Source organism: Crotalus tigris, unplaced genomic scaffold, assembly GCF_016545835.1.
Source record: "Crotalus tigris isolate CLP2741 ecotype Arizona unplaced genomic scaffold, ASM1654583v1 scf7180000018574.274189, whole genome shotgun sequence".
Lineage (NCBI taxonomy): Eukaryota > Metazoa > Chordata > Lepidosauria > Squamata > Viperidae > Crotalus > Crotalus tigris.
This window is the reverse complement of record NW_024097081.1, coordinates 144,910-166,757: the sequence shown is the minus strand read 5'-3', so window position 1 is coordinate 166,757 and position 21,848 is coordinate 144,910. Positions and strand designations below refer to the sequence as shown.

General features: G+C 38.6%; 1 protein-coding gene across 1 annotated transcript in view; it reads left to right on the top strand.

The window, feature by feature from the left end:
- LOC120313111 (protocadherin-15-like) overlaps positions 1 to 21,848 on the top strand; it is a gene marked incomplete at its 3' end in the record, with an annotated part of 204,033 nt that overhangs the window by 72,145 nt on the left and 110,040 nt on the right. Inside the window, exons 4-5 of the mRNA XM_039354646.1 lie at positions 1,815 to 1,829; positions 2,440 to 2,505. Of these exons, the coding sequence (XP_039210580.1) occupies positions 1,815 to 1,829; positions 2,440 to 2,505 (81 nt within the window). The remainder of the gene's footprint in view (positions 1 to 1,814; positions 1,830 to 2,439; positions 2,506 to 21,848) is intronic.

Sequence of the window (21,848 nt, the reverse complement as noted above, 5' to 3'; positions counted from 1 at the left end):
CTTGTAGGCATCAATAGTTACATTCCACTTGTCCATGAAGATCACTATGGTTACTCTTGATCAATTTACTTCTGACAATGAGAATAAAACAGCCATCTAAACACTATCCTTAAAGAACAGATGGGATATACACAAGAAATATTTTTAATTTAAAACATGAATGATGGACAAAAAAGAAAGCATAAATGTTTTCCATAAAAATATTACAGCTGCATATCTTTTCGACACAAGCAGTATATATATTTCAATGGTCATTGACGTAAAAATCTAATTCAAAAGCCCAAAGTTCTTTTGAACATGAAATGTATCTTGTATGAAGTTTAGGCAATCCATTTTGGAATAAAGGTTGCAATAATATTTCTCGATACCTTTTTTGTAAAGAGAATCCTGCAAGGAATAAAAATTAAATATGTATGCAGGCATAAAGGCTAAACAGAATTGGTTCAATCATAAAAGTACAGTGAATGGATAAATGTAGGAATAATTCTGGAGATTCAGTATAACATTTGCTGCAGTTCATAATGCACATCATAATTAAGATCTTCATTGACTGCCATAAGTATATATTGTCATCTAACACTTTACCTTCTGCCTGGTGATGATCTGGACTGTTGTGATATCCATCATATTCTTATGCTAGAAATAAATCTTTCTGGTAAATGAGACATGTGCACTAGTAATAGATATATGTTAGTATTAAGCTGAATTCTTTATATCTTACCAACATTTTACATGATGAAATATAAAGATGTCATTGCCGATGTTTGATATACCATGTTTTCAGAATGTTACTATTTTTTACAGTGTTTCTATATCTGTCACAGAAACTTTGAGGCCACAAGTCTTTTGCAAAGTCATGATTTAGAATCTTGGAAAAATAAAACTGGATTATAAAACATGGGAGCAGATTTAAATTATTTCCTCATAGTAATTTATGAGCAAGATTGGATTCCTATGACATGCTGAAATGCAAATGACACAACTCCATTTTGATCTAATTGAACTTATTGTGCAAATCAAGCCAGCTTGTTATATTTGTCATCCCTGCCATCATTATAGCAATACATCATATTGATAGGCTTTATACAACATTATAAAACATTATGATATCACTATCAAATGCCTTTTCAGTTATGAAACTGAGTATTTTTTGTGTGTCTAAAAGTAGTTCAGAGAGTTGGGTATCCCCAGGGATAATAATTGTTTTTCAAAAAGTTGCAACCCAGAAAAACCACTAACTTTCCTTCATTAACATCAATCTTTTCTCTTAACTCAGTAGTTCCAAATTGTTTTCAAAGCATGAAAACTCTGTAAAACAGCTCAAGACAAACAAAACTTTTAATTTGAAATCATTCTGTCTTTGAAAATTAGCCTCATTTTGCATATTGAAATACAATTATTAGGCTCAGTTCATGAAGTAATATTTATGGTTAAGTCACTTTGGAGAAACCTGACTAATTGATGTTGTATCCTTCATTAACTTGAAAGATGTTGGTAAATTCTCTTGATATTTTAATGAGCAATTGCTATTTCATTTCCTCAAAGCATTATTGACTTAATTTTTCTTTCTGTTGTTAGATATCACTTTGTTTTCTTGTGTTCTCAGATATTTTTTTTAAAGGTTTCCAGTGGTTTATTTTAACCCTATCTCATTATGGGTAACTCTTTGTACTGTTACACACTTACCTCAGTTCTCGACTTTTACTGCTTCATATATGTTTTTTTCAAAATGTCAATAAATCATAACAAAATCTTACTTATTTTCTTTCATTATTCTGCTTTGCTTCCACTGATGACTCTTAACTTCCTTGCAGAGTGGCAGTATGAGGGTAAGAAGGCTAACTGTGAAACTTCCTGAAAATTGCTTATCTGTTTTTCACTGTGGCTCTGTTTAAAACTTTGTTGAAATTCTATTCACTCTAATTAGAGACTTGTGTTGCAATTAAATTTCAATTATGTGTCTTTCTCTTGTGAAGTTTTAATTATGATTTATTTCTATAATGTTTTTTTCTGTTTTTATTGTGGTTTAAATTACCATCACATCATACTGTATCTGTCTAGAAAAACCCTCTGTTCCTCAGTAGTTTCTGTTTAGCATAAGACATGATTAAAAACAAAATAATTATTTTTATTGTGTTGTTATATGATAAAGACCTGGTGTTTGCGGATATGATCCAAATATATGAAATTTAAGAAGCAAATATTAGCAAAACAAGGCACATTAGATATAAAGAAAAATATATTCCTGGTTAAAGGTTATATGTAGTCATAATTAAGAGTCAGGCAAAATCTGGCTTTACATTATGGAAGTTGATAGCACCTAGCACAGATTGTTTTATAACTATATTCACAATATTTGTTAAATTGATTACCAACAAATTTTGTTTTATATGCCAAAATTTATGGCATATAGAATAACTTTTATTTTTATATTTATAGACTGCAAGTTGGCCAGGGCAGGACCTCCAGCAACAATAGTTCCAATTGATGAAGAAAGTCGGAATGGTGAGTATTTATCTAAACTATGAAATTATTTCTTATGACACCATCAATAATATATACATTAACAAGAAAATGGCTTTATATTCTATTTAGAAAGTGCATTTTGCCTATGCTTTATTGAGTTCAGTAATTTACATGCTTTTCAGTGGTAAATATTCCTAAAGTATTTTTCCTTTCATTTCTTGGAAAATAACCAACATTTTTAATTCTCCCAAGTAAGGCAAGGAAATAAGGGGAGGGATGGCCCATAATATTTGTCATGGATCCACCTTCAGACCCCTCTCCGATGCAGGTTCAGAGAAGGAGAGTGAGTTTGAATCTGCAGAAGAAAGCATGGAACCAAGTATTGGTCAGGATTGGGTCTCAGAGAAGGCTAGCCTGATGGAGCAGCCTCAGCGTGGTTAATCAGAGGAGAGGCTGAGAGAGGCAAGCTGCAGCTGCAGCAAGTTGGCCAGGAGGCTCCAGGCAAGGACTGGGAGCAGCTGCCGCCCCTTAGCAATGAGGAGGAGGTGGAGTCCACACCTCCTCCTTATCTAAGGACATGTAGAACAGAAAGGAGACAGGCACAATGCTGGTCAGCTAGACTAGAGGCCCCCAACTTTTGGGCACCAGGGACCAATTTTTCCACAGACCAGAGGGGGCATGGTTTCGTGTGCTGACTGCATCCTGCAGATGGGGCTTTGCTTGTTTGTTCAGACCGGTTTCTGGCATGCTGCAGACTGGTGCTGGTCAACAGACTAGGGGTTGGGGACCCCTGAGCTTGACTACTCATAAGGAGGCAACCTCGCCTTTCATGAATGACTGTTCCTGCATTGCCTACTTAACCCCGCCCTGAGGACTTGAGTGTTGCTGGAGCAACTTGCCCAGGTCTGTGCCTTATGTACTTGTGCCATGTATCCTGGCTTGTTTGACTCTTGGACTGCTTTCCTGGACTTTGTCTGTGCCCATTGGACTCAATTACCCAGTTACTCTTGCTCTACTGAGCTGGGAATCTGGACCCGCTCAACTGGGGTGCTTTCTGAGGACCTGTTTGGGAGCTTTGAATAAATACCTTTAGAACTTTTGCCATACATGTGTGAGGGGGGAAGATTGAGGCAGCAATGTATATGAAGTTGCATATGCTTCTATTATGACATTTGATAATTTGTAGACTTTGAGAGATATCACTAGGGAAGGCATCCAGGAAGTAATGCAGCACACTGTTGTTTGGAAAAGTTATTCTTCAGTTCTAAATATTTTCAATAGTAAAGGTTTTCTCAACAATTAGTTACATTTACATTGACAGATTTAATTCTATTTTTCCCATATAAGCCATCTCAGAATTTTACATTTCTTAAGGAATAGATAAAAGAGTAAAAAGAGAGAAGAAAAAAAGAAAAACAAAGAAAAAAGAAAAAAGAAGGAAAAAACAAGAGCAACAAAACATAAGAAATAACATACTACTTAGAATATATATCCCTCCTTGGTTAATATGTATTTATTTCCTCAGATTTTTTATTCTTTTAAACCAACCAGTTAAGAATATATTTGATCTTTAGACATTCCATTCAATAGATCTAGTAATCTAATCCCTTAACTCTGATTCAAAACATTTTTATATACTTTCCTTAAATTCAGTCACATTTAAATATCTAAAACATTTCATCCCTCTTAAAGTGGTATATTCCCAAAATTTTTTTTATTTCTTTAACCATATTCAAACACATGCTTCTTTTTAAAGTATTCTCTCTGACATGTCCCATCATCTATTCTCTTAGTTTCCATCTTAATCTTTTTTTTTTTTTTTTGCCCAGAATCTTTCTTAATCAATGTACTTTGCTGAATCAAAAGGTTTTCCTGTATGATCATAGGGGTTGCTGTAGATACAGAAAGTAAATCAATGTTTTTGTCATGGGCATTTGCCCACTCCTTTTTATTAGGAATCTTTTTCCTTCTTTTTCTCTCCACTTCTTTTGTCACTTTTTGTCTCTCCATCAAGTACTTCCTCTCATCCTCAAGTTTGCTTTGTAGTGTTGAAATATAACTTGGTGGGAGAAACAAACTAAAACAAGGATCGTAACAGGATTGATGATAAGGCAACACAAATGACTGAAAAGAAAAGAAATATTATACTAATATGATTATTTTTTAGGAATATTGGAAAAATTATATACTTAATTGTCATTTATTAAAACAATAAGAATTGTATTAATGTTTGCAAAAAAGGATGTTCTGGGGAAAGAGGAAATCAATTAAAATTAATATATGGAATACAGATTATAGAAATGAATTGTTAAGGAATGTTTTTACAAATGTAACCCAGACAACACACTGTTTACCAATTATTGAGTGACTTATGCTTGTTAAAAAAAATTAATAAAATATATTTTTAAAAAAAGAAAAGTTATTCTTCAGGTTGAGGTTTCCTGACAAATTAACAAGAGACAAAAAAAGAAGTAAAAATTTAATCTCATTTTGTTCTGAGAATTTCAAGATCCAAAAACTTTGATTCTTCTGTTTGGGGTAAACTATGATCAAAGTTTCTGACAGTATAGCTTTTTAACACATACTGCATGTTTTGTTTTTTCCTGTATCAAACTTCTTGTGATCTTATCCAGTGTTGGGCTTAAAAAGCAGGATAAGAAAAAGTTTTATTGTTGTATTGGTAACTTGCCTTGGGGAAAAAACCTTTATTTTTAAGTCAAAGGAATGTATCAAAAGTTCACCACAGAGACACATTTTTAATTAGGTTGTACTGCAGAACAAATAGTGGAATTATAAATAAACAATTTCACTTTTCATATTCAATAATGATATTTAAAAGATGAACAAGATTTATCATAAGTATTTTCCCCTGATAAACAAAATGTATTAAATCTTTACAGAAATGTTGGTATGTGCATAATATTCCCCTTGCCCATATATAGGGAATATTACATGTTATAGGAACCATCTTCTCCTGCAGTAACTGCCCAGGCAATTCAATCTTGCAAGGTTCATGTGCTCAGGGTTCCTTCAGTAAAACAAGCCACCTGTCAGAACCCCCAAAGTGCTTCTTCCCTTTTGCAGCACCTGCCCTCTGGAATGAGGTTCCCTCCCCCAAGATCTAGACACACACACACACACACACACACAGAAAGGTTGTGAAACCTGGCTCTTCAGCTAGTGTCAGCCCTTGAAAGTAGACCAGATTAGGAAATCAAAGTCATACATTTTAATACTAATTTTATTATAAAGTTACAATAATAGAATTTTGCAAGTCTGAATGTGCTCCCCCTTCTCTCCCTTTAGCTTTATAAAAACTCTGTGGGGGGGTGTTCCAGTCAGAGACAGTTTCTCAAATTACATTTCTGCCCTATACTCCGATTTCTTTTATCTGACTGTTGCCTTGGTTGCAACTCAAGGTTATTCTCACAGCTCACATTACATCCCCTTTGGTGAAGGGAAGCAACATCCTCTTTTTTCATTCCCATCTGGTCTGTTGTTCTCATCATCTTTTATCTTTGTAATTGGTTTTATTGTTTCTCCTTGTTTTAGTTGTCATGAGACACCCAGAGCTGTTGGGAAGTCAGACAGTATAAAATTTGATAACTAAAAACAAAATAGTGTGAATCCAACTGAGCTCAAGAGCTTTCCTTAAGGACTAGCAGAAGAAAAATGGTTCCCTAAGGAAAGTGTTATGGAATCACAGAGGAACAGACCAAGAGTCATATATGGAGGGTACTTCCGTGTATTGGAAATACATAATTGTTTTTGTCTTTGTGGGATTTTTCTGACTACTTGTGATTTCAGGAGAGAGTCTTCTTAAATTCAGGGTCTGCTACCTTTTACTTGTTCTGTGTATTTCCAGTAATAAACCTTTCTTTTTTCAATTCTAAATTAATAAAACATGTGCTGAACACTTATCAAGCAGTATATTTTTAGAGATTTCTTCTCTAAAATCCCCTAAATCATTTGTTCTCAGTCCTGCTTCAGCAACAGTGCTTCAATCCACCCAGGACATTCAAGTAATAAACCAAAGGATAATCAAATATATTATGTACAGATATTTAATTATTTAAAATAGATTTCTTCCTAAGTTAGATGGAGTGACATCCATCACAGCATAAAATTCTTTTGATTTCAGTGAAAAGGAAACATTATTGCAATTATCCCACAGGGTTCTTACAATATTAAGCCATCTGTTGGTTTAAACACTTTTAAAATTTAGGGCTATTCAATGAGTAGGTTTTCAGATATACTTTTAAAATAATGAAAGAAAATCAGAACTGTTTAAAGCATTTTTAAATTCTTACAAGCTATTTCATACGGTGCATTTGAAAGCCTTTTGCTACTGCTCTGTATTGATAGTTATAGACAGAAATCCATTATTCATAAATCAGTCAGTTAAAATGACAGGAATTTCTGTAATTAATAGTAAGAATATAAGGAATTCTGAAAACAAATAAATGTTTTTATGGAAGTGTACAATAGGATGTTTTCTTATTAAGTCAGATATTTCAGGACTCTGATATTTCAGAAGGAGGAAATAATTGAGAAAAAAGTCTGCATCACTGTAGGAATCATTCAAATAGAAAGAAAATGTAAAATGAAAGATTTGGGCTTTAAGCAGAATATATTCTTGCTTTTTTAAAATTAAAGTAGAATGAAATTCTCTTGCATAATAAACTTTCCAGCTCTTCCAACTTTGGAGTAGACATTGACAGAAAGTTGAGAGAAATTCTTCTCCAGAAAAACTATGTTAAAAGGAAGACACCATTTTAATTAGGAAATCAATAACCAGTAGATCAATCAGTTGCCTTGTCCACTCTTGGCTTCCATATCTAGCAATAACACTTAGACTTATATGCCACTTCATAGTGCTTTACAGCCCTCTCTAAGTGGTTTACAGAGTCAGCATATTGTCCCCAACAATCTGGGTCCTCATTTTACTGACCTCAGAAGGATGGAAGGTTGAGTCAACCTTGAGCCAGTCAAGATCAAACTTCTGGTAATGGAATATACAGTTAGCCTGCAATGTTGCATTCTAACCACTGCACCACCATGGCTCAGCTAGCCATGTTAATGCAAAAATAACAAAATGTATGTCATGGTGTCACAGTATAAGTTCCTCCCTTCATCACTTGCTTTTCTTTGCCATTCCTTCCTGATGCCTTTTGCCCACTTATCTGTGTTCTGAAATAATATAACTTAGTTTCATTACAATAGAGCTGATTAGTTAAATCAATAGGAGTTACAGTTCTGACAACAAATTTAATATTGCTCTGCAACTCTGCCAAGAAAATAATGAGACTTTTTGTGTACAGAAAGCAAAAAAGAGAACGGAATAAACTTTGACCTGCAACTAATCTACTCAGTGAGACTTCTTCTTAATAGGCATATAGCACTGCATTAGTCTTGTTCCTTGCTAATAAGACCACAGTTTAAACACATATCTGCTGAAGATGTCTGATGAGGAAGATAAATATTCAAAGATCCCCTGCAACTAAGTAAAAGATAAAGAGGTAGTCCAGAGAAAATGAAGACATGAGTGATTTACCTATTAACCTTGAGATTAATGCCAAATTTCCTTTCAGACTCACAAATTTAGTGAGCATCAACTTACTATAAACTTGCTTGATTTTTAATTAATACTTGACCTAATTAATCCAAACTTAAGTTTAAAATTGAAAATTGCAGTAAGATGAAACAAAGTGAGATCAGATGAAATGATGGTGCCAATTCACTATTTTTTTAAGTTGATAGCATAATGTTTGGTTTACAATTAGTTTATTTATGGTTGATTAAAAACATAGTTTAATATATTTAGTTGGTTTATACTCCATCTAATTTAAAATTGCAAGAATGCAATCTTTCATTTGCAGCAAGGCAGATCTGTAAAAATTTGTAGACAGGCTTTTCTTTTCTTTTTCTCCTCATCCCACTTTTTAGAATTTAGTTGATGCATCCATACAGTAGTTTCTTAGGAGGAAAAAAGAAATAAAAAATTCCCAGCAGCCACAATTATCATCATCATCACCATCACAACCACCACCACTATATACAAATGCAGTCTATTGTGTTCTCTTTAAAATGCAGTTGGCATTGATTTGGATTCTTTAAAATTCAAGAATAGCCCAGAATAGCCCAGCAAAAGAAAAAAACTGGAATGAAATTAACAAGAATTCTTCTGTTTTCTCCTGCTTTTCAGTAGGACTATGTGTGTTTGTGTTCATGAGTGACAGAGAGAGAAAGAAAGAGGACTAAAACAAAAGTATATGTCTTATAGATTTTTCATTCTAGCATTTTCCTTTCCTTTTCTTTCCTGTGAAGTAAGCCATTTTTGTTGCTCCAGGATGGTCAATCTCTCCTCCTCATCCTCTGCCAATCTTTAAGTCCTTTTTCTGGTCTTTATTTGTGCCATTGTTCAAGGACAGGGGTTTTCAAACTTTCTCAGGCTATAGAAGTTGTTACTTTAAATGGTTAAGTAAATCCATCCATATACCCATCCAAGAATTGTTGCAACATAGTAAGGAAAAGCAACCTCCCCCTTCTTTCCCTTAGTCACTCTCTGAAAGAAACTATTAGCCCTTTGAAGTAATCCAGGTCAGGAAACAAACCTCTGGACTCTATTGTTAAAGGATTTAGTAACATTCTTCAAAGCTTGTCAGGAACAAACAATCAGACCCATACTTGAAGAGTTCAATTAGGTTTGTTTTATTGCCTAAGCCTATATGCAGGAATGTTCACAGACTAACATTTTCCATCTGAATGAGGCTAGATAAAGTTCAAGACATTCAAGGGGGGGGGGTTGGACTTCATCCTCTTGTTCCCACATAGGGATGCCAGATTAATTCCTTTTTTGACTCTTCCCCCTGGCTTGGCCAGATTCAGTCTTCTCTCCTGTCAAGGGAAAGACTGGAAAGGTGCCATAGAAAGCAACTAAGGACTTAATCCCCTACCCTCTCTTGGCCATTCCTCTGGGTCAATAGAGATATATTGTTGCAAGTCAGATAGTGTTGGAGAATCTCCTCTCCTCTTCTTGCTGTTCATCAAAGAAATAGAACAGGTCTATATGTTTGAGCAGCAGCTAAGAATAGAAAAGGTTTCAATTCCTGAAACACTGCTTGGTTTTTGGTATACTATTTGAACTTAAATTCTTTCATTAAGGGTTGAAAGAGTTGACTTGTATGATTTGAAACTTAGAGATGAACTTCCTTTATAAAAATGCTAATATCCTTCACATTTCTAGGTACTTGCCATGTCAGCATAGATGCAAGATCCATTTGTATGCTTTCTGTTGAGATCCAGTAATCCAAGTAATCCATCTAAGCATGATCAGATTTTTCCAATTTAAGAAAAAGAATTGTCTTGCTAGTCATTCCAAAACACTTTAAACATGAGTCTCATTCAAAAACATGTCTCCTTAAAAAAAAAAAAACAGGATATCATCCAAAACACCACTCCATATTTGTGCAAAATATCAAAAAATATTTCCTTCATGAATTCAAAAAATTGGGCAGTCTATAGAACTTTATGTATTGTATACTCAAATTTGCCATATCTAGTATCCAAGGTACCTCAGCGTTCACACCACTCCTTCATTCTGATCAAAGTGCTTTCAAGTTTGATTTAGTGACAATTTGTGCTTCTAAAGATGGTTAAATAGTTTTGAAATAGAGGCAGTGGATAGTAATTGCTAATGGTCATGGAATACAGAAGTCTATGGTCATGAACAGTCCTCAGAAATTATCATTCTTAGGCATAAAAATGTAAATGCTAATGCTTGTAATTTAAAATGATAAATGAATGTTTTCTTCAAACTGAACATCCTTTTTTTAATGTTAACTCTTAAGAGACATTGATGTTGGCTACTAGTTGAAACTGGGCTCATGGCTATAAGCTGTTCACATGCCCAAAAAGGAGGCAATGCTGTTTTTTCCTGCTCCATAACAATATCAGCAAACTCTGTAGTTTTCAGGCAGGAAAAACATTCCAAGAGCTGAATCAGAGAAGAAAAAAGGTGAGAGTAGGAATCTAATAGTGCTGTAGCCATCTTTGAGATGGAAAAGAAATTGTTCCAGCTCCCAATGAACTTCTAGTAATTGTCAGGCAAAGGATTGCTGCCCTTGATCAGGACCCAGGCTATTTGGGTTGCCCTTTCTTTCAACAGACTCAGAACAAAAGTCAGTTTGGAGTAATCTGTAAGAAATTCTGCTGACTGGCCTATCCTAAGCAATTTACATTGAATCATGCAAGTTTGATATTAATCTGGACATTTCCAATCTTCTTTGGCAAATTCACCTACTGTAGGAATGTAACTCCCAGTTGATGCAAATGTTATCCAAAATGTTGATTTAATTGTGTGACAGCATTGTAAACGTTTGCTCTCTCTCTCCCTCTCTCCCCCTCCCCCTCTCTCACTCCCCCCTCCCCCTCCCCCTCTCTCTCATACTGTATTTGCTGTTGATGTTGTTACAGGGCTTAATCAAATTCTGTGGACGCTGAGATGACCCAAGGATCTGATTCCATTTTCATTAAAAAAAAACCAACAAGGCTCTTTGCATCCCTGAATACAGAATAGTGAGGCTTTCCAAAGGCAGGCCAAGTCAGGAAACAGATGCCCACAAAAATATACTTTATTGTTAATGGCAGAATTTTGAAAAACTGACAAAGATTCTCTCTCTTCCCTTCTTTTCCCCAAGAAAACTAAGGGAGCTATCTGGAGGTGCATTCTCAATCTTTCTCTTTTAGGACTATGTTTGTGTTTATGTAAGGGCAGTTGAATTCCTTTTCAAGATATTTTTTTTTAATACTCCTATAGGGATTCATTTTAAAAAAACTCATTTTAGAATGGTAAATTATCTCCTCCATTCTAGCCACCACAGCAATACCACTACAATTATCAGCTAGTAACTAATGCATGAGTATCCAGTATCTGAAAATTACTAGTGTCCTATATTTTTATTATGGCTAGCAGTAGGACTTTAAATATAATGGAGGAATGGTGGCTATGTGGCCTCACAGCTAGTCCCATATGGCAATTGTTCACTTGTTATTAAATCCACACACTATTTTCTGAAAACATAAGATATGGACAGGAGTCCTTGACTTAAAACAGTTCATTTAGTGGCCATTTGAAGTTACAATGGCACAGGGAAAAAAGTGACTTAGGACCGTTTTTCACACTTACAACCATTGCTGCATGATCATGTAATCAACATTAAAACACTTGGCAACTGACTCACATTTATGATGGTTACAGTATCCCAGTGTCATGTGATCCCATTTTGCAATCTTCTGACAAGCAAAGTCAACTGAGAAGCCAGATTTTTTTAACAGTTGTATTACTAACAACTGCAATGATTCATTTAACAACTATGGCATGAACGGTCGTAAAATGGGGCAAAACTCATTCAACAACTGTCTCACTGAACAATAGAAATTTTGGGATCAATTGTGATCACAAGTTGAGGACTATCTGTGGTAATTTTCCATGGAATGGGGCTTAATTAGTTTTTTTTTCCTTGTAGCATGAGGTGGAATGTGTTTTGATCTTGATCAACTGGAAGGATCAGCTGCCAATCAAAGAAGGAACAATACTGCAAATTATCACATCCTACCTAAAACAAGGCTAGTAGTATAAAGTGCTATTTAAAAGCAAGCCTCATTTTTCCAGATCCAAAGTGCTGCTGATGTAACCTTTTTCATTAATGAAAAAGCTGCGGAAAGAAAATCAAGCTGAGAAAATCCAGGAACCCAGCAATTGTACCCTTAGCTATATATATTCTTAATTACATGGTAGAAAGGGCTACCATTCACAGTCAAGCTTGTGTTCTAAGTAGTTAAAGTACTAGAACAGAATTAGAATATACTGAAATAGAATATTTTTCAGTGTGCTTCTTATTTAAAATGAATTCCATATTCAGAGAAATAATGATTGGAGTGCTTTTTCATTATAAATAAATATTCTTTTCAAAATAAACATGTTCCTATTCTAGTTGCTTCATCAGGGCCTCATGTTTATTTATTTTTCAAATTTACTGTCTATAGCCACCCATTTCACAAAACAAGTGACCTTGGGTGTATTACAAATTAGACTTATATACTGCTTCTCACTGCTTTACAGCCTTCTCTAAGTGGTTTACCAAACCAGCATATTGCCCCCAACAATCTGGATCTTCATTTTACCAACCTCGGGATGGAAGGCGCTAAGTCAACCTTGAGTTGGTGAGACTCGAACTGCCAAACTGCTGGCAGTTGGCAGTCAACAGAATTAGCCTGCAGTACTGCAGTACTATATTCTAATCACTGCACCACCACAGCTCAACAATAAAGATGATTATTATTATAAATTAAAATCTATAAGATTCAGTTAAAAATAAAATAATGGTGAAGGGATATTAATAATAATGGAGTCACTTTACTAATTTACCAATTCCTTGGAGTTCCCAGACTTCATGGTACAACTATGTTTTCAAGGACTTTTGGAAAGCCAGGACTGATGGTATAAGCCTTATCTTAGAATAGATGGTGGGATATCTCAGTGCCACAGTTGAGAAGACCCACCGTCTTTTACTAGGGCCACTGTCAAACAGGAAATGTAGGTTTGGCCTGGCATGAACAAAGAAGCAGAGTTCAATTCTCTCTGAATCAGATCTGGACAAAGGTGGGTCCTCCCATAAAGCTGTAAGAACCCCAAATGATTTATTTGGTTACACAAGTAGGAAATACTTTGCACAAAGTAGATTAAAAGGCAGAAAGTGTCACAATATTGTTGCTCACCAAATACATTTAGAAGCATATTTAGATAGCAACATTGTGCCACATCTGTGGTTTCCTGTTATGTGTTCTCCGGAGCTATTATAACTCTTTTATTCTCTTTAATTCAGCCATTTCAATACAAAAATGTTGATTATTATAATCCTGATCAATGTAGTTCCCTAAATGACAGAACCTGCAGCATGTCCTCTTACTAGAACTGGTGGAATGGGGAGATATTTTTTCCCAAATTTCCATAGTACGTATTTCTATATTTTAAGACATATAAATATAGGAGCTAAACAGCTCATTTTAACTATCATTTCATATGAATGGAATTCCCACTAGATTCATTTCAGTTTACCTTTACTAGCAATCAATGAAATGTCAGTGCAGATCTTGTACAAAATACAAAGCCATTGCCTGCATTTCTAATAGTGAAATATCATTTTCATACTTTACTTTTCTCTTGAATAAGTTTGCAAGGAAGGACACAACCTCAGAAAATCTTTTTTGGTTGTAACTTTAGTTCAGAGACCAATTTCTGAATTGCTCTACAGCAGCAAGGCACATTTTCAGAATTTTAACAAAAGAATTGAACGCTTTGAGAAATTAAAAAGCGTTGATCTGAGACTAAGCAATACTTATTTTGCCAGGATAAGGAAATGAATATTTTTAGTAATTTATCACATCAGGAGCAGCTATCGATATATGTATAAATTCCCCAGCCTTATGCTGAATAAAAGGACATAATTTAGCGTCACATATATGCCTGCAAATCTATTCATTATAACATAGAAATCCTTATAAGAATTTGGGACTTGGTTTTTTTGTTCCTTTTTTACATTATGAAACATTAATCTGTTGTTTGTGGAAAACCCTATTTTTCCTAGAATAATGCTATAGACAATAGACAAGCTAAATAAATGTTAAGTTAATATTTGTCCTTGCTTTTCCATGCACAAAGCCACCTGCTAATCATTTAGTTATAGCTAATGTAAAATTCTAGGTCCTGGAAGGTTTTCTTGAGTTCCTTTAAATATGAAAAAGTGAACAGTCTGTTGGCTGAGAAGAACAACTCTTTGATTTCAGTAGGCACTAACTTACACAGCTGCCCTTAGTCTACAACTTGAATAGAAAGTAGGCAAATGACTGCCAATTACCAATTAACATGTGACTTCTTCCTAATATTGTTTCTCTTAAAATAAACCTGTATTTGTGGTATCTTTTATTGAACAGTTTCTAAACAATTTCCCCTTTTGTAGTTACTGACATTTCCCCCCTTGATATATTCCCTCAAAGATTGGGATTTATTAATATGCAATGCTTAACAACATTTACAGGCATTAATTGTTTACACTGGTTAATCATTGCTTCTTTCAGTTTCTCAGTCTTATCCTAATGAATCATTTCAAGGGCTCTTACTGAAAGTATACATATATAGAAAAAAGAGCTTTATATTGTGCTCCAACAGATGGCAATTTTTCAGTGGTTTACTCAATAACAAAGTTTTAAAAATGCAATACAGTACAATACATTAAAATACAACATAGTATATTAATACTATGCAGAACATCCAGATTCAGTCACAGTTTTGTGCCAGACAGTATTAACCTTGTGAACTCTAAAGTTCCTCCTTCCACTATGTATTCAAGATGGACAGTGATTAATATTTATATGTTACTTATATGTAAGGCTGTAGATCTATACGTATGTTGTATATAATATGTTTAAATGTGTGTTATATATTTGTACACTTTGAGAGCAAGCAACTAATTTTCATTTTTAATGTGTGTCGTTGTGCCCACAGTAAAAAAAATGACAATAAAGGTTATCTATCTATATAACACAATTCAGTCAATAATTGCTATCATACAAGGTAGACCAGAAATCAAATTCATAGGAAGGTTGAAACTGCTGGCTATAATAGCAGAATCTTGAAAGCCTAATTGCATTGTACCTCCTCCTCCTCTTTGTATCTCTATGAATTAGGAAATGCCTAAGCCATTTCCAAATGTAGCTCATTCTGTTGCTTTATCCTCTTTTGCCTATCTTCCTTGCTATCTATAGTGGCAGACAACATACAGTGTCTTTTCAAAGGGAACAAAATTTAAATCATCCCTCCAAAATCAATCAGAAGAGTCTGGCTTTATAGCTTCCAAAAGATAGAATGGCCCAGGCAGTTCCAATCCCAGGTGCATGCTAGTTCAAAGAGTCAGAGCAGCAATAGAGAAAGCCTTGTTAGAGATGTGGACTGACAACACCAAAGAAGGTATAGAGCAGGGGTGTCAAACTCACAATATCATGTGATGTGTCACGACATATCACAACTATTTTGCCATTGCTGGCAATGGGTGGGCACAGTTTTGCTATGATGCATCTGGCCCGTGGGCCTGCAGTTTGACACCCTTAGTATAGAGGAGCAGTTAAAGCAAGATAAGAGACAATTCAGTCAAGGGAAAGGAGAACACTTGAAAAAAGTAATTCAACCTCATCTTGAGTCTGATAAATTCTGGACATACTTTTATGTTTTCGGGTCGCAGGCATTAAACGAAGACACATGGTGAACATCAGGCTTTCTTTATTGACTTCTCCTTACAACCAGCAACAACCAAAAAGGCATGCAGGCCTTTTATACTGTCCTGAACCCAGACAGTGTCAGCCAATAGGAATCTGGCTGTTTTCGCGGCTTGCGACAGCCAGTCTGGTCCCGGGCAGCTTTTGGTCTGCCTGGGACCATTTGCAACATTTCTGAGCCTGCTGAATGCTTCAGCAGGCTCAGGACACAACACCCCATCCCCCTAGATAAAACAATATACCTTATGATGTAACAGCACAGGTACATGTGTTCAAGGGACTGGGGTTAATGGAAATCACAATGGCCTGCACACAGGCAAGCACTCTTACATATACAATCATTCAGAAAGAAAATAGAACAAATAATAAGGTGAAGATAACACCCCTTCACTGAGTGTTTTCTCTGCATCTTGTTTAAGGACTAGTAAGGTTCCCTTAGAATTGACAGAAACCTCACATAGTCCTCAAGATGTTTAGGTGGGCCCTTGGCTCGTTGTGACCTTCTGATGACTGGTGAGTGTGCCTGGCCTGCCAGCTCGCCTGCCAGGCTAGGCAGACCAGACTTTGATGCCCCAAAGACCCAGGTAACTCACTCAGCTGCTGACTGGCTGGACCCTCTAAGCCCAAGCCAGAGTTCCTTGGGGGGGTGGAATTCCCCAAGTCCCGTGGTGGGGTGCTATTCCCCAAGTCCACAATGGACTCCTCTTGGGAGCACTGTCCCTCGAGCCCAAGACCAACAGCTGGAGTGGCCTGAGTGGCAGATGTGCCCCAATACCCCATGGCCCCTGTGTGCATGTCAGAGGTGCCAGAGTCAGGAGCCGCCTCCATGGCAAACCTCCTTTCAGGAGAATTCCTGCTTGGAGCACTTGCTGAAGCCTGGGATGACCCCCGATCAGGAGCAATAACTGAATTCTGTGAATGTCCTCATTCTGCCCCGGGAACATGTACTGTAACTGGAGCTGGAAGACTATGGTCCAGAATTAGGATTATGGTCCTCCTCCCCTCCCCCGAGAGCAGACCCAGGAGCGGAAGAGTTGCTGGGAAGCCTCCAGCGCAGTTGGTCTATGTGTCATCAGATGACGCGCCCATCATCCAAGGCCCATTCGTATGACAGCGGCCCAGAGACCTTGCATACTACTGCTGTGACCCAGAGATGTCCAGGACCATAGTTCCTTCCCCAGACTGGATCGCCCACCTGGAGTCTACTAGGTGCCTGCGGCTGTGACACCTGTGAAGCCATCCTGTCTGGGTGCAACCTGTCCAGTTTTGTAATGAGGCGGTGACCCCAGCGGAGTTCTGCTGGGCTCTTCCCTGTGGCTGTGCAAGTTGTGGTGTGGGGTGCAAGAAGGAAATCAGCTAACCTGTGATGCCACCTGCCATAAGTTAAGTCTTTTGAAGGCATCTTTAGTAGTGCGCACCATCCTCTCTGCCTGGCTGTTGGAAGATGGGTGGAATGGAGCAGAAGTCGCATGCCGGATCAAGCTGGCCTGAAGAAAAGCCTGGAACTCAAAAGAGGTAAATTGGAGGCCATTATCTGAAACCAGGACATCTGGAAGTCCATGTGAGGTGAAGATCCCTCTCAACACCTGGATGGTCCTGCCAGTAGTAGTGAAGGAAACAGGAACAACCTCTAGCCATGTGGAATGGCTGTCAGCGAGGAGAAGGAAGAATTGCCCCTGAAAGGGCCCAGCGTAATCTATATGTAACTGTGACCACGGGGTTTGTGTTTCCTCCCACCTATGTACTGAGGCCTGAGGCATTTCAGGCCTTGACTGCTGGCACACTTGGCACCCGTGCACCTGGGCCTCGATGGCTTTATTGAGCCCAGGCCACCAAAGGTAGCTGCGTGCAAGCGCTTTCATCCTTACTATGCCTGGATGTCCCTCATTCAGAGAGAGCAAGATTCTAGACCTCAATGAGGCTGGGATGACTACCCTACTACCCCATAACAGGCACCCCTTGAAAGTGGAAAGTTCATGCTTCCTTTGCCAGAAGCTTTGAAACTCCGTATCTGGACACGTGTCAGGCCATCCTGACAACACCCATGTCAACACACATGTGAGCGTGTGATCAGTGGCAGTTTCAGCAGCCACATCCCTAGCATTGAGGGGAGATTCAGGCAACTCCTGAATGGAGAGAATATTAATAGCAGGAGCAGGATCTGCCTCTATCTGTTTTAGAGGTAATCTGCTGAGGCCATCTGCATGGCCCATCTCTTTTCCAGATTTGTGAATTAGAGTGTAGTCATATGCTGACAGGAAAATGGACCATCTCAGCATACATGGAGAAATAATGTGTGGTGTCTGTTTGTTAGTAGTAAACAAACCCAGCAGAGGCTTATGGTCTGTGTAGACCATGAAATGGTGGCCATATAAGAAATCATGGAATTTCTTTATGCCAGCCACGATGGCCAGGGCTTCGCTGTCAATCTGAACGTAATTCCGCTCTGCAGATGACAGAGTCCTTGAGTAATAGGCCACAGGGACTTGTGTCCCATCAGCCTTCAGATGACTAAGTACTGCTCCCACCCCATAAGGAAATGCATCGCATGCGATGCACACAGGCAGTTGCTGATTGAAATGCTCTAATACAGCATTTGAAGACAGCAAGGCCTTAACCTCGTTGAAATTCCTTTCGTGGACTATAGTCCACTGCCATGGAGCTTGTTTATCTAAGAGCCAGTGTAACGGCTCTGCCAGTGCAGCCTGTGTGGAAGAAATGCGGGATAGAAATTTAAGAACCCCAAGAAAGCTTGCAGATCGCTTTTGGACTTGGGGCTTGGGGCCTGCTGAATCACTTGAAGCTTTGATTCAGCAGGATGGATGCCTTCAGCATCAATTCTGAAACCTAAGAATTCAGTGGAAGTGATTCCAATCTTACACTTTTCTTGCTTCAGTTTCAGACCTGCTTGGCAGAAACAAAGCAAGACAGCCCTTAATCTCTCAGCTAAATTTAGAGATGACTCCCAGCAATGAGGATGTCATCAAAATAGGGACAGACCCCAGGAATACCATGAAGTGTGCGCTCCATGACACTTTGGAATATGCCAGAGGCTACATTAACCCCAAACTGCAATCTTTTAAACTTAAAGACTCCTCTCTGTGTTACTATTGTTTGAGCCTCAGCTGTTGCCTCATCAACAGGTAGCTATTGATAGGCCTGTACCAAATTGAGTTTTGCAAAAATGCACCTCCCTAGAGGGAGGACAGAATGTGGCTTACCACAGGGACTGGGTATGCATGCTGTTGCAGTGCTTTGTTCAATGTACATTTATACTCCATGCAGATTCGGGCTTCTCCATTAGCCTTTAAAGGCGTTACAATGGGGGTTTCCCATGGACTAGAGTCCACAGGTTCTAAGATGCCCTGCTGGAGCAGTTTGTCCAGCTCTGCATCAATTTTGTTCTTAAGAGCAAAAGGCACCCTTCTAGGCTTAATCCTAATAGGTGTGATACTTGGGTCTAAGCGTAAGGCAATGGGAGGCCCCTTGTAAGAACCAAGCTCTGAGCTAAACACATCATCAAACTCCCTGCAGTCTTCTGCAAGGCCTGGCGTTTGCAGGCTGTGCAGCCCAGTTACTTGGATTCCAAGGGCCTCGAACCAATCGAGTCCAATGAGACTCGTGCGATCACCTCCAACTACCACCACATCTAGTAGGCCTTCAAAAGCTTTACGCTGCACTTTGAGCGTAGCCTCCCCCTTCACACTGACTCTAGAATTCTGGAAGTCAGTGAGGATTAAGTGTGATGGCCTGAGTTTGACTCGAAGGTCACTACTGCTGCAAATCCTTTTGAAGGTGTCATGTGAAATGATCGATAGAGCAGACCCTGTGTCCAACTCCATTGATAAGGGAACCCCTTGCAGCTTCATATCAATGCGAAGCTTTTTCTTAAGGGGCTTGTGTGTCCCTGTCCTCAGAATACTCCTGCGCAACGCACAGAAAACCACCCTGTGTTGGCTGGGGACCCTGGTACCTTTCTGAAGCAATTCTTCCCAAGGTTGGACTTTCTGGTGACCCAAACATATGGAGGCAATGTTGCCTTGCCTTCCACATGCCTGGCAAATGGCAGAGCGGAATCTGCAGTCCACGTGCTTGTGGTGTCCTCCACACCCGAAGCACTGAGGAGATGCTGGAGCCTTGTCTGGCCACTCCTTCAGCCTTCTCTCAGCTGGCTGATGTAGCTTATCCACCTCCTCTTCAGCATCCGTTTCTGGATCTTCTCTAGCGATCTCTTGATGGATGGTCACAGTGGCTGGAGGGTTTCTGGCAAGCCACAAAGCCTTCACAGCGCAGCCCGCTGCTTCTTCAGCTGCAACCTCTCTCAATGCACCTTGGCGAAGATCTTCTGTTGCAGCTCCTTACTTCATAGGCCACAAACGAAATGATCTTGCAGCCTCTCTTCCAGGTCCTTGAATTCACAAGGCCTGGCTGCTTGTCTTAAGGCAGCAACAAAGTCCTCAGCAGACTCACACGGCCTCTGGTCTCTCTGCTCGAACACGTGCCTCCAAGCAATTACAGAAAGTTTAGGCTGGAAATGTTCTCTAAGCATTTTCTTCAAGTCAGTATAAGTTACTGACTCTAAAAGTGCAGGGGCCACAAGGTTTTCTGCTATATCGAGCATTTCCTGCCCACAAACACACAGCAGGGTTGCCGCTTTAAGGCCATCTTCCCTTATCTGATTGACCCTAAAGTAGTTCTCCACCCACGCCACGTATGAATTCCAACGCTTCAGGTGGGAAACATCAACGTCAGATCAGTGGCCAATTTTCGACATCTTAAGTCTTCACAGGCCTTGTTAATGCCTTTCGCTGCAAGGCTCGTCTTACTGGGGGGAAGGGGTCGTTTGCCAAGCTCACCTCCAGCGATGCTGTACTGGCAGGCTGAGTCACAGATTTGGACGCCGACTTCCCAAGCTTCAGGACCTTCTGTGAGTCCTCAATTCAGTTGTAAATCTTCCTCTTGCCTGCAGCAATCCCACCTTTGTCACCAGTTTATGTTTTTGGGTCGCAGGCATTAAACTAAGACACATGGTGAACTTTCTTTATTGACTTCTCTTTACAACCAGCAACAACCAAAAAGGCACACAGGCCTTTTATACTGTCCTGAACCCGGACAGTATCAGCCAATAGGAATCTGGCTGTTTTCGTGCCTTGCGCATGCGCACAAGGCTGGCGACAGCCAGTCTGGTCCCGGGCAGCTTTTGGTCTGCCCGGGACCATTTGCAACATTTCTGAGCCTGCTGAATGCTTCAGCAGGCTCAGGACACAACACCTACTTTCAAGATTATGTTATTATATCCTGTGACAATAAGAAAGGATTCTTGTGATCCTTGTCCAGATTGTTTGAGCGATCTGCCTTATCTCAAAGGGATACATGCCCCATGATCCTAAGAGTAATCCCAAGAAGTTTGGAAGCAGGAGTAAGTTCTCTCTGCCAGATCTTACTCAGTGAGCAAATTTACATACAGTAGGTATTTTTATATTGTTACCCAGAGTCCAAACTATGTAAAGGTGACAACCAATATTTATTATACTCAAAAGCCAACTATTAGCCAATACAGTTTTTGCAACTGAAATGTTACATGGGTGAACCATTAGCAATGACAGCTAAAGTCACTACATTTTGTAGAAAAGATGCAGTATAAAGCAGGGGTCCCCACCCCCGGTCCATGACCAGTACCGGGCCACGGCATACCAGCAACTGGACCTCACAAACAAGCAAAGCACCATCTGTGGGATGTAGGCAGCACACAAAACCATGCACCCTCCAGTGTGTGGAAAAACCTCTCTCCATGGAACCGGTCCCTGGTGCCCAACAGGTTGGGGACTCTGGTATAAAGTATTCTCTGAAGAAGAATATTTGGAAGAAAAAAAAAAGATTTCAGTTTTTTCAGTTGCAATTGAAAAAGAGTTGAAAGATTGACATCTATCAACAAAACTAATACAATCCTTGGTTGTATAAACAGAGGCATAGAATCAAGATCACGCAAAGTATTAGTACTACTTTATAAAACCCTAATAAGACCACACCTGGAATACTGCAGCCAATTT